The sequence below is a fragment of the Pezoporus flaviventris genome, unplaced genomic scaffold (genome assembly GCF_033815535.1).
Source record: "Pezoporus flaviventris isolate CSIRO_AGI_PZ_B2104156 unplaced genomic scaffold, CSIRO_AGI_Pfla_v1 ptg000093l, whole genome shotgun sequence".
In the NCBI taxonomy this organism is placed as follows: domain Eukaryota; kingdom Metazoa; phylum Chordata; class Aves; order Psittaciformes; family Psittacidae; genus Pezoporus; species Pezoporus flaviventris.
Genome location: NW_026892641.1, coordinates 2,705,374 through 2,722,069, shown reverse-complemented (window position 1 = coordinate 2,722,069; position 16,696 = coordinate 2,705,374). Strand labels below are relative to the sequence as shown.

The window sequence follows — 16,696 nt, the reverse complement described above, 5'->3', positions numbered from 1 at the left end:
CATCATAACTTTTTGCAGGAGCAATGTAATGAGGTTGACAGTCTGATCACTTCTATATCAGATTCTTCAGGCCCCTGGGGAGGTGTGAAAGTGTTGGAGCTCTGCTGCTCTTGTATGGGGGGAAAAGCCAGGAGTTGTTCTGTATGGAAGACGTGCAGTTGGTTGCTGGGATGATGGAGCAGCAAAGCTCCTGCCTTGGAGCAGGAGGGACTTCAGAAGCAGAGCAGAGATGCTGAGGGGTTCGTTACTGGAAAGAAAAGCCAAACATCCCCTCATGATCCTCTGATGGGGGAAGCCACTTCCCTCGGGAGATAGTTCTGCTACTGGAAAAGCTGCTGTGACAGCAGGGGAGTGCTTGTGGGGAAAAGCCCTGTTACATAGACACCGATGTCTTCCCTTTTTCACCCAGTTAGGCAGGGTGTATATGCAGAGTGCTGTCACTGCTTACCTCCTTCCATGGCTTTCTTTGCCTGCTCCAGGCTACCAGGCAGTGAGGTGGTTTAGTTGTTTCAAGTGGGAATGCAGTTTGACCCCTTAATTATATTTCCCCCTGCTTTTAAAAGCATCCATCATTGATTATGCATGCAAAACTAGAAGCTCTGTCTTCAAACCAAACCGAGAGAGAACTCTACATAGTTTTATTGTGAAAGCAAACAGAACACGACTGAGTATGATTCTGAAGCAGTGGTGTGCTCCTGTGCTTGCTTTACCCAGCACTTTAGTACTGGTGAGGTGTTAACAGCTGCAGTACAGATGTTGTAGTCTCCACACCTCCATAGCTCACAGCCCCTTCTGGCTAAGGTGTGTAAGTCTTTTCCCCCGGTCCAGTACTTGATGGAGATGGTGGAGATGTTCCCTTTTGCCTTGTGCATGGAGCTGGGGACTCGTTGGAATAATGCCTCTTTTTTTCCACTCTTCAATGTACATGAACAGCCACCGGAGACACGAATCACACAAAAGCCTTTTCTCCAGCCCGTGTCTCTGCGTTTGAATGCATTCTTCCTTTTGAGGGCTTGACCGCACATGGAACTTCTCAGGAACAGCTGCTCCCAAATAATTCCAGATGCAGACAGACCTCAAATACAATGTCCTGCTCTGTTTTGGGCCTGTTTATGCTGCCCTTTTCCAATCCCTTTTATTGCTCTTTAAGCTCAGGATTACCTCTTTGCTCATTTAAAAATACAGACTCTAGATACCTTAAAATCTCAGCATTCACCCACATGAGCTGCATTCTTTGTGCCATGTGGCACACTGAAGATGCTCTGCTGCTGTTGGAACTGCCCCCCTAACAAGAGCTGGAGGATTTGGGGGGCTGCAGAGCCATTGGTACACAAGCAGTGAAGCCTTTGCTGCTTATAGACTTGAGGAGACGGCTTTAGCCCCCTGAGAACCAGTTGTTTGATTACACACCCAGGTAGGTCAGAAGTGCTGATGTGGCAAGAGAAGAGCTGAACTTGTTGGCCACAGGACTTGGTGAAGCTAAAGGTTTCCTCTCCCCAAATATTCATGTTGGATTCTTGATTATGATTTGCCTTATTTCACTCTTTTTCAGTGAGGAAATGTCAGAGCACATTACAAACCCTCTGACTCATTTTCAGCTGAGTCCCCGTGCACTCGGTTAACAATGGGAATGTACCTGACCGCATTTACACAGGCAGCAGCCAGAAAGAGCAGGGCTGGAATTGCTTGGACCTTCTTGACTGCTCACTGTACAGGGAGGAGCATTCCCTGTGCCAGCTGGAATGCAGCTGCCCCTTAAATCTGGCACCTGATGTGGAGTCCTATCGAAGTACAGGGGGGTGGATAGATGACCTTCGGAGGTCTCTTCCAGCCCAGTTCTGTGATTCCTGGGGCTAAAATCTCCTTCTTCTTCAGTACTTTTTGCTCCTTCGATGAGGAATGAAGTTGTTGAAAATACTTGATGCTAACACAACGTAGCTGTGATGTTGAGTTTCATCACTGTTAAATGAACATTGCTAACAGGAAGGAGGTTAAAGCTGATTTGGTAGGCGATTTTACTGGGGTTTCTTTGGCTCTTCCCGTACCTCGTAAATGATTATGAGAGAAAACAGCAGCAGAGAATTCCAGTTGCTTTTCAGTTATGCTCTTCCTTTTGTGCTCAGTCTCTGTGCTGCAGTGGGGTTAATACCTTTATTCTCCTGGCAAGCAGCACAGGCAGACATCCATCAGAGATAAAATGAGAAAGGGACTGTACGTGCGATATTGTCAGTTGAATTACGATGTGTTCTCCGTTTCCCTATCTTCACAGCTGCTTTATGGGCAGGTCTGAGCAGACGTGAGCTGAAGGAAGGGGGTGAGGTGTTGAGATCTGTCACACAGCTGTTAGGAGCAAGTGGGAGACACTAATGGTATTACAATTATGTGCATACTCGGTAGTATACACATACTGTGCTTCGGTAGAGTGAAGAAGGTAATAACGCACTTGTGTACGTTGTAGCTTTTCTTTCCTCGTCTCTCTTCAGGGAATAGAAAGTAAGTTTGTCAGTGGCAGTAGGGTGCATCCCTTTCTTGGGGGTTGACTTTGCCCTGCCTGGCGCGGTGACGTTTCTCCTGCCTGGGCGTGAGGCTGTGATGGGCTCAGAGGTGGCTGACGCACTTCTCTGTGTGAGAGGAAAGGTCCGGTGCTGACTCACAGCCCTGTGCTGGAGCAGAGTGAGCAGCACGCTTCATTTAGAAGGGGTCACAGTAACATTTCTTCCTCCTGGACATGAGGAAGAGCTTCTGTACAATGAGGGTGGTAAGCACCAGAGAGGTGGTGGTTATGCCATCCCTGGAGACATTCAAGTCTATGGATGCAGTTCTGGGCAGCCTGGTCTAGTTTTAGGTGTCCCTGCTCATTGCTGGGGGTTGGACAAGATGAGCTTTGAGGGTCCCTTCCAACCCAAACTGTTCCTGTGATTCTAACAGGGTTCACAAAAGGATTTCTCCATTTAATTCTGGACTACAGCTTCTTCCAGGCATTCATCTCTTCCATTAGATGAGAATACTTTTTCCTAGTGCTGTCTTATACCAGAGATTGTGGGGTTTGCTGTTCATTGTTTTCTTATGGGAATCCCTTGCCCGAGTCTGCACAGTCACTCAGAGACTGACAGGCTCATTGGAATGAAATGCTGAGCTACTACAGTGGCATTTCATCTCTCTCTTGACCCCTCCAGCGTTTCAAACCCAGCAGTCAAGTCACTGAAACCCCTCCAGATTGCTTTTCAGAAGTGCCTTTTCAGGTGCACTTTCATTATTTATGGGGTTTTCATTTGAATCCAGTTTGAGCTTTTAAATGCAAGACAGGTGCTTCCCTCTGCACCATGGGCTCATCACTGTAGGGAAAGCTGAGAGCGTTTCTGCACTCGTTGGCTCCGTGACTGGAGCTTTGCGAATACGAAATGCTGGGAGTCTTGCAGTGGAATGACAAGGAATTCTAACAGTGAGCCTTGCACGGTGTATTGTGAAGGTCATGGGCAGTCCCAGCGACATCTGTGCTCATGGAAGTCTTAGTGGTTGGTCTGGCAATGAAAATACCTCCCCATTGCTCCTCAGCTCCTTGAAAAACAGCAAGAAAGGGTTCTTTTTCCTTCATGGGCATGTAGAAATGTTAACACATTCTGTCTTCTTTCTGAAGGGCATCTGGATCCAGCTTCATATAGAATTGTGTTCTACTGCGGCAGCATCTCCTGCTCCCTGCAGGGCTTTATAAATACACACTAGCACTGGGTAAAGGTGGAGTTGCAGGTACTGGAAAAGGCCCTACCCTCATGCTCTTTGCCCCATGGGGCTGATCTTTGTCTCCTCCAGGGAAGCGACAGCCACACGTATGTGTATTTTCAGTTACCTGTGTGTATCACATTGAAGTACCCTGAATGCTTTCTCTTCAGAGTCTGTGCTCCAGCTCCTCAGCAGCAAGGGGAGGACAAGGTGTTGATCTCCCCTGGCAAATGAGACCTCCTATCTGATTACAGCTAGCAGTCCATGGACATAAGATACGGTAACAGATACCCAGTGAGATGCAAAACTGTTGCTGAATAGCAGCTGATGCCCAGTGGGCTTTTTCATTAGGACCTGGCCTCTTTTTGAACCAAGATGTACCTCTATAGAGGAAGATTTTGGATACATTTTGGCTCATAAAGCACCAGAAGGTAATGTTCTTTTCCCCTCTTCCTCTATGTGTTTTCCTTTTTGGTAAGGAGATGTAGTGCTGGTGAGTCTGGGTTTTGGTGCTCTGGGGTTTTCCCTGCCCTGATGACAAGATGAACTCTCTTTTCCAAGCATTACAGTGGTGAGGAGGGGATGTGAGGAGTGAGGAACGGATGAGTATCTTTCCAGGACATATCCTTTGGCTGTTCTGTAAGGCCAGACCTCAACAGGAATCATTTGGAAGTGCCGCCAGGCTGCTCTGGTCCCTGGAAGTTGTGTTATATCTTACAATTCTACTCTCTAATTTACTATGTTCTTACCTTTTTTACTTCTTAACCTATTCTCTCACAGCTTTCTGGTTTTGCTGAGTTATTCCTTAGGCACTAAAAGGTCTCTTTTGCAGGTGTCTGTCCTAAAATCATCAGGATTTCTAAGGTGTGTGTGTGGAAGCTTGAAATGAACGTGCACTGATACCACCAGTATCTCATTCCTTTGGGAAGGCCAATAGCCTGGTCACTTCCTTACCCTGCCTTTCTGCACAAGAGCCAATGTAATAGAAACACTTTCATTTGCCACACTACCCCTTCGGTGCTTGAGACAACTGCTTGCAGAAGTGGAACCAAGCTTTCTTCTTTGTTCTGTCAGTAAATCTCCCCATCACCTCTCCTTGTAGGTCAGCATATTGCATGTGCATCCCTTTTTAATGCCTCAGTGGTGTGCTTGCCCTGGTAGGTACTTTACCACTCATTAAGGCTTTCTTTGTCTATCTATTGATTTTCCCAAGAGGGCATTTTATTACTGACAGCCTGATCGAGGGCAGTTAAAGGTTGCAGTGAAATACTCCAGCTTCTGATGTGATGCAGTAGGCAGTGGAATGAAATATTCCCTTAGATGCAGTAAAAAGAAACCTCTATTAACATGCTGTGGTACCCGTGAGTTAGAATGCTGCCAGGTCTCTCTTCACAGTAGCTTCTCCCCGACGTGCATCATTGTTCTGTGTTAGTGTGCAACCAGCGTGGAGTTGTCCATGCTCATGTTTTATGGAGAGAAGGCTGTTAGGAAGGAAGGAGGGCAGGCAGGACTCTGGGGTTTTACTCCAGGGCTGAGTCTTCTTGTGCATTATTTACACCAGTTTTAGGCAAGGGTAACAAAAATAGCTATTTTATGGGAACGTCGTGAGTGAATTTGACGGGCTGTGTATAAATACATATACAGAGAGCTGTATATATAAAGTATAAAGATGACTTCAGGGCAAAATCTTATCTTATTCCCATTGGTTTTGAAACAGGATTGGTGGTGGCTTTAGTGGCTGTGTGAAATTTCCAACAGGATTGCCCTTGTCTGTTGGCTTCTCCTTGGATTGTAAGAGCTCTGCCCAAGGCAGGGTGGATATTGACACGGTGTTGCAGATACTGTGCTTCTCCTCACTATGAATTCCTGGGGTTAACAGTAACTTACTTTGACACAGCAGCCTAGCATCCATCCGGCCGCACTAACACATGGAGTCATGGAGTGGTTTGGGTTGGAAGGGACTTTAAAGCTCATTTAGCTCCTTAAAGCCGTTGCAGGGACACCTTCCACTTAGACAAGGTTGTTCCAAGCTAGGTATAAAGCCCCAGCTCCTTGCAGGGTTTCATTTCTCAGTGGTGGCAATGGGCAGTGCCTTGTGTTAGGTGGTATGGCCACAAAGGACAGCATTTAGAAGGTCATTTTAAGCACTGTTATCTCTTCAGCTGCTCTGGCCAGATTTTGTGGCCTTTCCTCCCCATTCCTTCTGACTTTATAGTTCCCTGCTTTAGCCAGCCCAGTTACACGGATACATTCCATGGCCCAGAGAAGGTGTTGGCATCCTCTCAGCTTCTATTCTGCATAAGGAGAATGGTTGCAGAGGTAACACGTAGCATCGATACTGGTGGAAGCAGGCCAGGAGTGATTTTAAAGGCAGAGGAGGAGGAAGTGATAAGACATGGTATTTCTCATGAGTGATGGGAAGGAGTTTCAGTTACCTGATACCCCTCTTTTCTACCCCTTGGAAAGCACATCAGCATCTGCTTCAATGTCACAGCACTTCATCGCGTGGCTCAAGCAGCAGCTACCTGCACCCTTGCTGCTTCCCCTGCAGCTGGTGCCAGGCTGAAGGGCAACTGATGTGTCAGTGGCAATTTAGAGGATTAAATGTTCTTGAAAAGCTGCTGCAGGAAGGTTTGTAACGGAGGGAATGTGTTCAAAGTGAGCCCTGAAAGCTGCACAGCTTTCCTTCTCCATCTGCTCGGACTGTGTTAGCTGTGTTTAACAGATTACATTGCACCTTCCCGTTTCAGGGAGGGCTCCTGAGCCTCAACAGCAACGGGAGAGGTGTCCTGTAGAGTTATGCAGGTAAAACAGGAGCTTCAGGAATGTGAGAACAGCAGAGGAGGTGCACAAATACCACATCGCCTTCGTGTCCTCGCCGCTCTTGTTGGCGTTACAGGCCAGGAGATGGGGGCAACTCTCCTGCTTTGCTTCCTGGGCTAGGGCTGGGTTCATTTTCTGCCTTCCCTGTGCTTGGGGCCTGGCTTTAGCTTCCTATCACATTGAGAAGCAGGTTCCCAACCTGCCCAGGCAGCAGCAGTGGTGAAGCAGGGGTTAAAGGAGCTCGGTTTCCTGCTCTTCTGCTTACTCAGGTGTGCTGCAAAAGGGGAATAGAGAATGGCTGATCAGGAGAAACAACTTTGTGCACGGAGCTTGCGGGACCAGGCACAATTCCAGGCTGGGAACTCTTCTCGTTTCTCTTTGTTTCACTTATTTTCCCTCTGGTAGCTGTCATTCCTTATGGAAAAGCCTGTCCTATCCGCAGCTATAGTTTTCTTCTGTATTTTTTTCTTCGTGCTGAGTCATTGCCCAACTCAACAGTCATTTCTGTGCTCGCTTCCTGGAGTCTCGAATGGGTTTGCCACGGCCCTTTCTGCTTCCCTCTTACGTGCAATACAACTGCACTGGCTTCCAGCACAGCAGAACTGCTCTCCGATGGTGCCACGGTACCTCTCTGTGATCAGGGTGAGTGGGGATTGGCAGGATTTGTCCTGGGGAGCAGATCAGTAGGCTGTTATTCCTGGGGTAACATTAACATGTGGGAATTACTCATTTTCCTTACACCAAGGCAGCCAAGGAATGCAGACGTGTTACCTTATAACTGAGGGGCAAAAAACTTCCTTTGCTTTTGCTTTTTCATGCAGCATCCCACTGTTGGCTCCTGCAGTTAAACACCTTTCATCTCTTTCATCCTCTATAATGCATGAGAGGGGTCTTTGTTTTGTTGTTTGTTGAGTATCTTGCCAATCCTGACTCATCTATGAATATGTATTTCTCTTTTCTCCCCTCTTTTTGTCCCCCCTTTCCTTCTGCCTTTCGATGTGGGTTGGTGTTTCAAGCACTCTCTTGGCCTGGCTGATGTAAAACTGAAGAGGTTACCTAAACCTCATTAATAGGTGTGTTTTAAAAGGGGCATAATTCCTGACTGATGTTTCAGCAGTAGTAAAAATGCTGTTCTCAGCTGCAGGTTGGTTCGTAGCTGCAGGTTGTGATGTTCAGATGTTAGTGCTCTTAATTTGCTTTTCAAATCAGAAACAGAACCTTCACCTTTTTTCTTCCTCTTCAAGTGTTTGTGTTTCAGATGCTTCCCCCCCCCATATAATCAGAAATCACAACCAACACAACTATTCCTTTTCCTGAGCTCTGGCATTCCCAAATGATTTGAGTGACATTGCATGATGAAGCATTGCAGCAACCTCCGCTCCTCAGCTTCTAGCCCTGGCAAAGCTAAGATAAATATCCAGATCCTCTTCACTCAGTATGAAGGGACACACGTACACGTGAGGATGGGATCTGCAAAAGCCCACAGGAGGCTCCGTTAGGGCAGGAGGTGGCCAAAGTCAGAAGGTCTCTGAGGAGAGTGAAGATGTTGCTCATCCCCTCTTGCGGACCAACCTTCTAGAGCAGGTGAACTACAGCAGTAAATGCCCCATCCCTGGTAGTGTTCAAGGCCAGGTTGGACACAGGGGCTTGGAGCAAGCTGCTCCAGTGGAAGGTGTCCCTGTCCGTGGCAGGGGTTGGAACTGCATGAGCTTTAAGGCCCCTTCCAGCCCAAATCCATCTGGGATTCCCTGATTCTATGTTGTGTCGGAAGGAGGCATTTCCAGCCCTGCCATCTCCATTAGGCCAAGAGGAGCTGCTGTGGTGGGGGCTTTGCTGCTGATCCAGTGAAAGCCAGTCCTTTTGGGGATGTATTTCTTTATCCTTCAGTGTCTGTAGAGAGGGGCCAGCACATCTGCTTCCATGGGGAGAAGTGGGGAGCTTCCCTTTTGGCACCAGCAGAGCCCTTTACATTGCTTCTTACTGTTACAGAAACCTCCTTGCTGGATGAAAGTGCTATCTTGAAGCTGTGTTGCACGAGCACTTGAATGATGCTGATCTCTGCAGCCCAGTCCTCCTGGGTTTAGTGGGCCTAGGCAGCCTTTCTGTACGTAGTTTATGGCTTTCCCTCTGAGTTCTTTTCCCTGAGTCTCATTGTTTTCCCTCTGGGCCCTGATAAAGGAGTTTGGTGCTCACCTGCCTTTGGATAGAAGCTGTGTGTGGTTAGGAACTGTGAAACCCAAGTGATTTCCTGCTTCAGGCCCAGTCTTCCTCTGAAATACAGGACAAGCTGTCAGTTACTTTGGGAAATGGATGGAGGTATTCTCTTTGCTCACCTCTTGTCTGCTTTGATGCAGATAGTCCTTACCTTGATGTTTTATAGTCTCCTGACGTACCCAAGTGCAGCATAATTGGGGTCACTGGGCCCTAGGCAATAGTGCTTGTTGTCAGAAATCCTTATAATCCCAGGTTTCACCTGGTATTTCAGTGTTGTGCTCCTTTGAGTAGCCTTTAGAGTTAACGGGTTTGTTTTAGGATGTTCCACCTCTCAGCCTCTGCTCCAAGCAGAAAAAGCAATCTAAATTGGCTTGGCTAATTGTTCTTTCTCTAGTCATCCCTTTGGCAGCTGGGTTTCCATTGCCAGCAGACATGGTACACTTCTGTCCCTAAAGTCTGGGAGAGGGAGGTAAAAATGATTGGGGGCAGTAGTGGATGCAGCTGCATCCTTGAAACCTCAAGACAAGGGAGAGCAGTGGCTTCTTTCCTCTATGTTGAGGCTTATTCACTGGAAAAGATGCTTAAGGAATTACTCTGAAAGGGCCAAGTGAAGGTGGTTTGGGCTCTGTTTGCAGTGCTGTGCACAAGGGAAGAATGGAATTGTGCTCTGAAGCACTGCGAGACAATTCGACCCGTACAGCACCTTCATCTTCTGGTCCACGTCCAGCTCTCAGGTGCTGCTTCACGTGTCACCCCTACATCTTCCTGTGCTGCTGGCTCTTCCCTTTCCTCATCTCATCCATCAGGATGTGTGGCCTGGGAGGTTTGTCCTGGTCAGCACTTTGCTGTTCCAGCTCTGTGTGAGCCTCAAGATGACCCGTTTGCTCATGAGACACATCTCTGCTGTCGGGAAATAATCACGGTATGGCTTTGCTCATGTCATGCCTCTGTGACCCCCATGTGTTAAATCTGACCCTGATGACTTACTGTAGCTGTAGACCTCTGTTTAGCTGGTCAAGAACAGTCCAGTGGGAATAATAAGAGTGAAACATGTAAGTAGTGGTTTCTAGACGTGAAAGGATGGAGCAGCCTCTTGTTTGCTGTTGGTGCCGTTCCAAATGGAGTGATAGTAGCACAGGTAGGAAAAGCGCTGTTGTGAATAAGATGCAAGAGGGCACCGCACCTTTCAGCCTAGATTTAAAGTCAGAACAACTGTAGCTATTCTATTCTCTGTTTAGTGCTCAAGGGCAGGTTGGACAGAGCTTGGAACAACCTGGACTAGTGGAAGATGTCCCTGTGGTCTCAGTGCCGTTTCACGTTAGGAGCAGTTGTCATTTAACAGCATGCGAGGCTCATTGTAACTGATGAGTTGATTGCCCTTGAGCATTGCTGAAAGCATCAGTTTCCCAGCATGTGCTTCTATGAGGAAAGATTACATTTGGCTTTGCCCTGGCACTCAGCTGCAGCCGAGAGATCAGATAAATGTCCTTGGATGTAGGTTTGGGTCATTCTTTACAGTTTGGGGTATACTTTGATCTCTGCTGTGTTTGGATGAGCTGTAAGCAGATGGGGTTCATTACTGCTATGGGTTACTGGAATAGTTGAAGACTCCAGAACTGCTTTTGCTGGGCAGAGGGGAAGGAATGAGGCTGGTTTGGGAGAAGGTGTGATCTTAACAAGTCAAAGGAGGTGGCAAAGGGACATTGCTGCCCAGTGCAGCAGGAAGGCAGGAGCACACAGTCCTTTCCCATCTCTCTTCCGTGTTGTAAGTTTAGAGCCGCTTTTAGTAGTTTATTAATTGTAAATGAGAGGTTAGTGCCCTTTCTCCCTGGAGGAAAATACCTTTAATACTTTCATATTTGTTCCTGAATCTAATGAAAGAAATCCAAGGCAGGGCTCAACGATTCTGATTGTTCAGTGATTTCCTAATTCCTTTTCTTAAAGTGATAAGAAAAACCTATTCCTGAAGAACCGTTTTAGTGACTGCCGCTGTGTTCTTCTGCAGGAAAATGCCAAGCACCTACTGAAACTGTTCTTTTATGTGTTGCCAGATAACAGAGCAGGTTTGTTCGGTAATATATGCATGAGGATTCTGTGATTATAAAGCTTTTTAATAGCTAAGAACATGTCTCAGAGCTTGTAAAAGCTGAATATCCCACAGACTTATTCTTTTCATAAAGAGTTTAAAGGAATTCCAGTTATGCAAAACTTGGATGCCGATTGTTGCAGCCCAGTTCAACAAAGCTCTGGAGGTACATGTTCCATTCCTTCCAGAGCATGAAGTCCATATCCCTCTATTTTACTTAGGGAGATGGTGATACTGAGTTGAGGCGTAAGACACCATCAGGTGAGATAGGAAGTAGTAAAAGAAGCTGTCAACGCTGTGGCAGAAGAGCAGAGCAAAGGGAAGGGGGGTCTGTTAGCTGCTCTTTGTTGCCTCCCTCCTTACCCCTTCATGGATGTGCAAAGCATCTCTTCAGTGGGTGCATCTTTGACACCTTGATGGTACTTTACACCTTCTTCCCTGGGAGGGTGCTGAGGCACAGGGTGCCCAGAGAAGCTGTGGCTGCCCCATCCCTGGCAGTGCTCAAGGCCAAGTTGGACCCAGGGGCTTGGAGCAAGCTGCTCTAGTGGAAGGGGTCCCCTGCCCATGGCACTGGATGATGGGTATATCTGCTTGTGATATACTGTTACTCTATTAATTATTCTCGTTGAGTGGCTTCCCAAACAATTGAATTTTGGCTGCCTGACCCTGAGCTTCCATCAGAAGCAGCAATTGCAGCTTTCAGCTTGGTTGAATCCATCACAGTAAACCATTTAGTTATGCCAGGTCTTCATGTTGTGGTCGAGGATTAAGTACAATCCATTTACCGTTTGTTTATTTATGATGGAGGTTTTAAGCTGACCTTATTGGTCTCTTCTGTCTTCACGTTGTACGGTCCTTGAGACAGAAACCTTTATATAGTGCAGATGGACATAATGGAATCAGGAAGGTGTTGACAAAGCTGATTTGAAACATGGGAAATGAAACCCTCTCTCAGGTCAGCACTGTCAGCCTTCAATTCCCATCTTTTGTTTCATTTTTCCTGGGGCTCCTGAGCTATCTCTGCTTCCCATATGGCACAACTCTTTTCTTCCTTTCCACTGCGTTAGTTTTAATTTCATGGACACACAGTTTACTTGAAACCATTCTGATTTGGTGGTTTTTAACCCCACTAAAGCTGAGCTTTCAAGGCACCTCTCTGTCCGTTCACTGTTGGCTTTTACCTGTCCATGCAGCGACTGAGACCTTTGGGATTGAATCCTGTCAAGACTACTTGATTCCATGGGAAGAGACAGGGATGCTGTTAAGCCGAAGGGCCTTGAAGTGTTGATACGTGCTGTGGCTCACCCATAGTGACATCCTGAAGCCGAAAGTAACCTGTCTCTGCTGTTCCCCTCGTCCTTGAGCACTGTCTGGCAAACTGAAGAGTGCTTATTGAAGGCAAACGTGGTTGCTAGGAGCAAGGGAGATGAGCCAAGTAGATGTAGAGGTCCCTGCACATGATATTTGCAAGCAGTGCAAAGCTCAAGCCATAGTTCTTTTTAGTGTGATATTTTGGCCTTTTGTGCAAATTACTTGAGTGCATAAATACCAGTTTTCATCAGCTGGTGTTTTGGAGCTCCTTGGCTTTCAGGATAAGTTTGTGTCAGCGCAGTGTGGCTTTTTGGGGTAACATTTATAGCACAGAAACCATCCCTTTCTGTGGCGCTCTGAATCCTCTTGTGTCGTTGGTTCTGGAGGGCAAAGCTTTTACATTGGTGCATCACCATGTTAGATAATAAATATGCTAATAAATCAGCTCCCACCTCTCATATTGAGGTCAGAAACAAGAGCCATTCGTGGGAGAAGCAGCAAGGAAAGCTGAAATGCCTCATGTCCCCATGGGGGAGCACAACCTCAAGATCAGGCTTGGCATTTCATTTAAAGCTCATATAGCCAGGCCCCAGCGAGGCTCTGTCAAGCAGACAGTTCCCCCTCTGCTATGAGGAGCCTGGCATTCAAAATGCTTCCTGCTTCTGCCAGCACAGGGCTTTTAAGCCACCTCTGCAAGGCATTTGTCAGCAGCCTCGTGTCCTTCCGAAGGAGAGCAGTTCATCCGTGTATCACCAGCATGGAGGTGACAGCAAAGCCCATGACAGTTGTATTTTGGGGTCTGTTGTGGGGCACAGGATGTGCCAAAGTGCCTCAAGCAGGGGAACAAGGGTTCTTGTGGGGATCCCACAATGGTTTAAGAGCTTCTGTCCTTTCTTCTACAAGGATGCTGGGGAGGGGCTCTGCATCAGGGACTGTAGTGATAGGACAAGGGGTGATGGGTTCAAACTGAAACAGGGTAAGTTCAGGATGGAGATAGGGAAGCTCTTCCCTGTGCGGGTGCTGAGGCGCTGGCACAGGGTGCCCAGAGAAGCTGTGGCTGCCCCATCCCTGGCAGTGTTCAAGGCCAGGTTGGACACAGGGGCTTGGAGCAAGCTGCTCTAGTGGAAGGGGTCCCTGCCTGTGGCAGGGGTTGGAACTGGATGAGCTTTAAGGTCCCTTCCAACCCAAACCACTCTGGGATTCCATGATTCTCCTCCCTGTTTGATTTAAGGAGCTCTTCCCACAAACCCACTTCTGGGACCAGCAGATTGAGCACGTGGAAAAGATGTTTCTTGATACAGTTTGCTCATGGACAAATGTACATCCCCGACTTGAAATTCATCAGCTTGACCTGCCAGAGAACTTTAAAGAATGGGTGTGAATGGGGGCTGGGCCTTGTGTGAAATGTCCTGCAAACATTTGTTCCAGTACATTTGCTTCTCAATTTACAATGAAGAAGGATTCATTCAGCTGAACAGGGATTGCTTAATGGCCTCTATGCAGTCCGAGCCTTTATTAATGTAATGGTGTCAGCCTGCATTTGAAGGGCATTCAGAGCTGCTCAGCACTTGAAAAAGTGGCATTTTATATAAAATCAGGGTTCTATTCTTATGGCTCCTGTTAAATTTCCCAGTGGATTTTCAGTCATTTACAGCTCCCATGGAACAGCCAAATACCTGCTCCCTGCAACAGTCTTTAATGTGTATTGAATATGGGTGTCAGTGTTTGTGAGTGCCAGTGGGACCCTGGATCTTCTCCCCTCTCATGGAAGAGAATCCATGGCAGCAGCAAGATGAGGGATGGATGGAGAAATAATGCTTAGAAGTGTTGTTGCTGGTGGATGCCAGACCCTGAGGTTTGGTTTCCTTGTCTGTGTCATCCTCGAGAGCGCAGAGTTGAAGTAAAGGCTGTTGGAGCAGTGTGAAAAACAGGAGCATCTTGAGCAGCTTCCACCTTTCTGACCCTACTCAGACCCATATTTCGCTACTGCCAATCCACAGCGTTCATTTTCCATCATCCCCATCATGGATAGGGAGGAAAAAGCCACTGGACTTAGTGTATAAGGGACTAATACAACCTGTAGCATCTTGAGCCTTCCTCCGTCTCTTGTCTCAGATGGCATGGAATGATGCAGTTACAATTAAAGATAAGTAAGGGTTCAGAGGTGGTTTTCAAGTGGTTTTAATTGTGTTAGAAAATCTTTAGGATTCCACCTTTCTTATGGTCCTGTGACTAAGGGTTTCAGTTTCATCAGTAGTAGAATATTGTGCTAAATAAGTCTGGGAAATGCCCTAAGAATTGACTGCAATATGCAATTGGACACACAGAGAGTTGGAGTTTCTCATGGAGCTCTATAGACATAATCAGATTAAATGAGAGCAAATAGATGGGAGTCTGTTAAAAAGGTCTGCTGACATCTGTGTTTGTCCACTGTGAGGGCAGACCCAAGAACCACAGGACACGTTATTCTCTGTTCTCAGAACGCCACAGGGCCTGAAGCATCATCCAGGAGGAGCTGAGCAATGGTCCCTGTAACAAGGCTAAGGATAGACTGAGTGTGATACAACCATTCAGAAGGCTTACTTCTTGAAAGGAAACCACATCTCTGCTAAGGAATCCAGGAGGAATTGCCCTAAGCCTGAGGAGTTGTGTAGTAAATGAGTTTGTAATCCAGAGTGCTGATAAAGGTGTAAATTCAGTCTCATGTTCTTTCATATAATGAGAAAGTGTTCATTGTGGTAAGCTGCTTGTTTTAAGCATGGGGTTGGAAGCTGGGTCTTGCCCATGTTACCCATCCTTTTGTTCCAGCACCCACTGGAATTAGACTGAATGCTGTCCCACAGCATTAGACTGAGCTGCTGAGGGATGGTTTGGGCAGAATCCTTGTCTACAGCTGCAGTAAACCAAGCCCCAACACTCTGAAATGCTGAGAAAAGCCTCACTGGGCCTCATTCAATATCATGAGGTTGATTTAAAGAACTATGAACTTTCCCCCCCCCCTTTTTGTTTCAGTTTCTCTCTTGTTTTGGAGTTACACAACCCGGTTTGTCCTTGTAAGATCAGTGAAAATAAGTGGCAAACTCCTCATGTGGTGGAGGAAGAGGCCACATCTTCTCACTCTTGGTATGCAAAGGAGGAGGAATGAAAGAGTCACCTCTCTGAAGGTTTCAGGTTCACAAAAATCACATTCTTTTGACCACATACATGTCAAAGGTGCCCATCTGAGCTGGCATCACACCTCTGCCTTCTAAATCAAGCTGTGGTCATGCAGTGCTTTTCTGAGGCTGGAACTGGATGATCTTAAGGTCCTTTCCAACCCAAACCATTCTATGGATCTATGGGAGCTGCTCTCTCCATTTAGGCAAAACACAAATGAGCAACTAAGGACTCAGTTGTGTGTTTCTTCTCATGTTGCTTGCCTGAGCAGCAGAAGCAATTGGGTTTGAATGGCCTGGAAATTACTGCTCTGCATTTGTGTGTGTTTCAAGCCGTGCAGACTGTGCAGTGGTTAAACAGAATGATCCATTGGGGTTGGTTAGGGAGTGCAGCTTTCTCTCCACCAGATTGACACTTTGTCCTGCTTGGATAATGAGAAATGAAGAGAAACTCTTAGAGAGTCCTGGGTTTATAAAAGCATTTGTGTTGTCATATAAGCCACAAACCCAAGCACTAGCACTAGTAAGATTACCTAAACCTTGTCACCTGTATAAACCTCTCTGTCCTCCTTTCCAGAATGATGAAGTCCTCTGTACACGCAGAAGAAGATGACTTTGTGCCAGAGCTTCAGAGGAGCATCCATCCCAGAGAGAGGCCAGACTGGGAGGAGACTCTCAGCGCTATGGTGAGATGCTGTGTGCTGTTTTCTGTCTGCGTTATTTCCAGTGCTGAATGCTCTTCCACTTACACACTCATTTACATGCCCTGAGTTTCAGATTTCTAAATACACACTACTTTCAAGGCCAAAATACTTCCCTTCCTCTGGCAGTTTGTCAAGGAACGTGCATAATGCTTCTGCCCTATTAATACGTGCCCCAAAGCAGGTCGAGTAACCAATTAAAGGTCCATAATGTCACAAGGATTTTATCTGCACTAACCTCTTTTTCAGCAAGGCTCATGAGCACAAAGCATGTACAAACATGCTCTTTGAAGCATGCAGCATTGTGGAAGAATTAGGTTTTAGCAAAAGGCTGCTTTAGTCTACAGAAATAAAACCTCAGCCTGAAAGCTAATGTACCATCAGAGGGAGCAGAAACAGAGCCACAGAGGTGCTGTTCTCGTGCTGACAGAAGGCACTGCAAATGGCAGTGGGCCACAGACAACTGTGTTACCTTCATATAGAATTATAGAATAGAATCATAGAATAGAATCATAGAATATCTTTGTTTTCTTTCTAAATGAGGGATTAAAATACCTACAGTTCCACTTTCCCAACCCCCTCTGCTGAGATTGGAAGGTCAGATGTTATGTATTACCAGCAACGTGATGAGGTGGTTTTGTGGGGTTACCTGACCTCCCAGAAGCTTGACCTGCTTTGTGGCAGTT

The 16,696-nt window shown here is 46.7% G+C and overlaps 1 protein-coding gene across 7 annotated transcripts in view; it reads left to right on the top strand.

Annotated features, from left to right (window-relative positions):
* ARHGAP32 (Rho GTPase activating protein 32) overlaps nt 1-16,696 on the top strand; it is a 172,876-nt gene that overhangs the window by 57,162 nt on the left and 99,018 nt on the right. For all 7 annotated transcript variants that reach the window (XM_061476053.1, XM_061476050.1, XM_061476051.1 and 4 more), the window contains one exon: nt 15,887-15,995. In XM_061476053.1, the coding sequence (XP_061332037.1) occupies nt 15,888-15,995 (108 nt within the window). In that variant the 5' untranslated portion in view covers nt 15,887. The remainder of the gene's footprint in view (nt 1-15,886; nt 15,996-16,696) is intronic.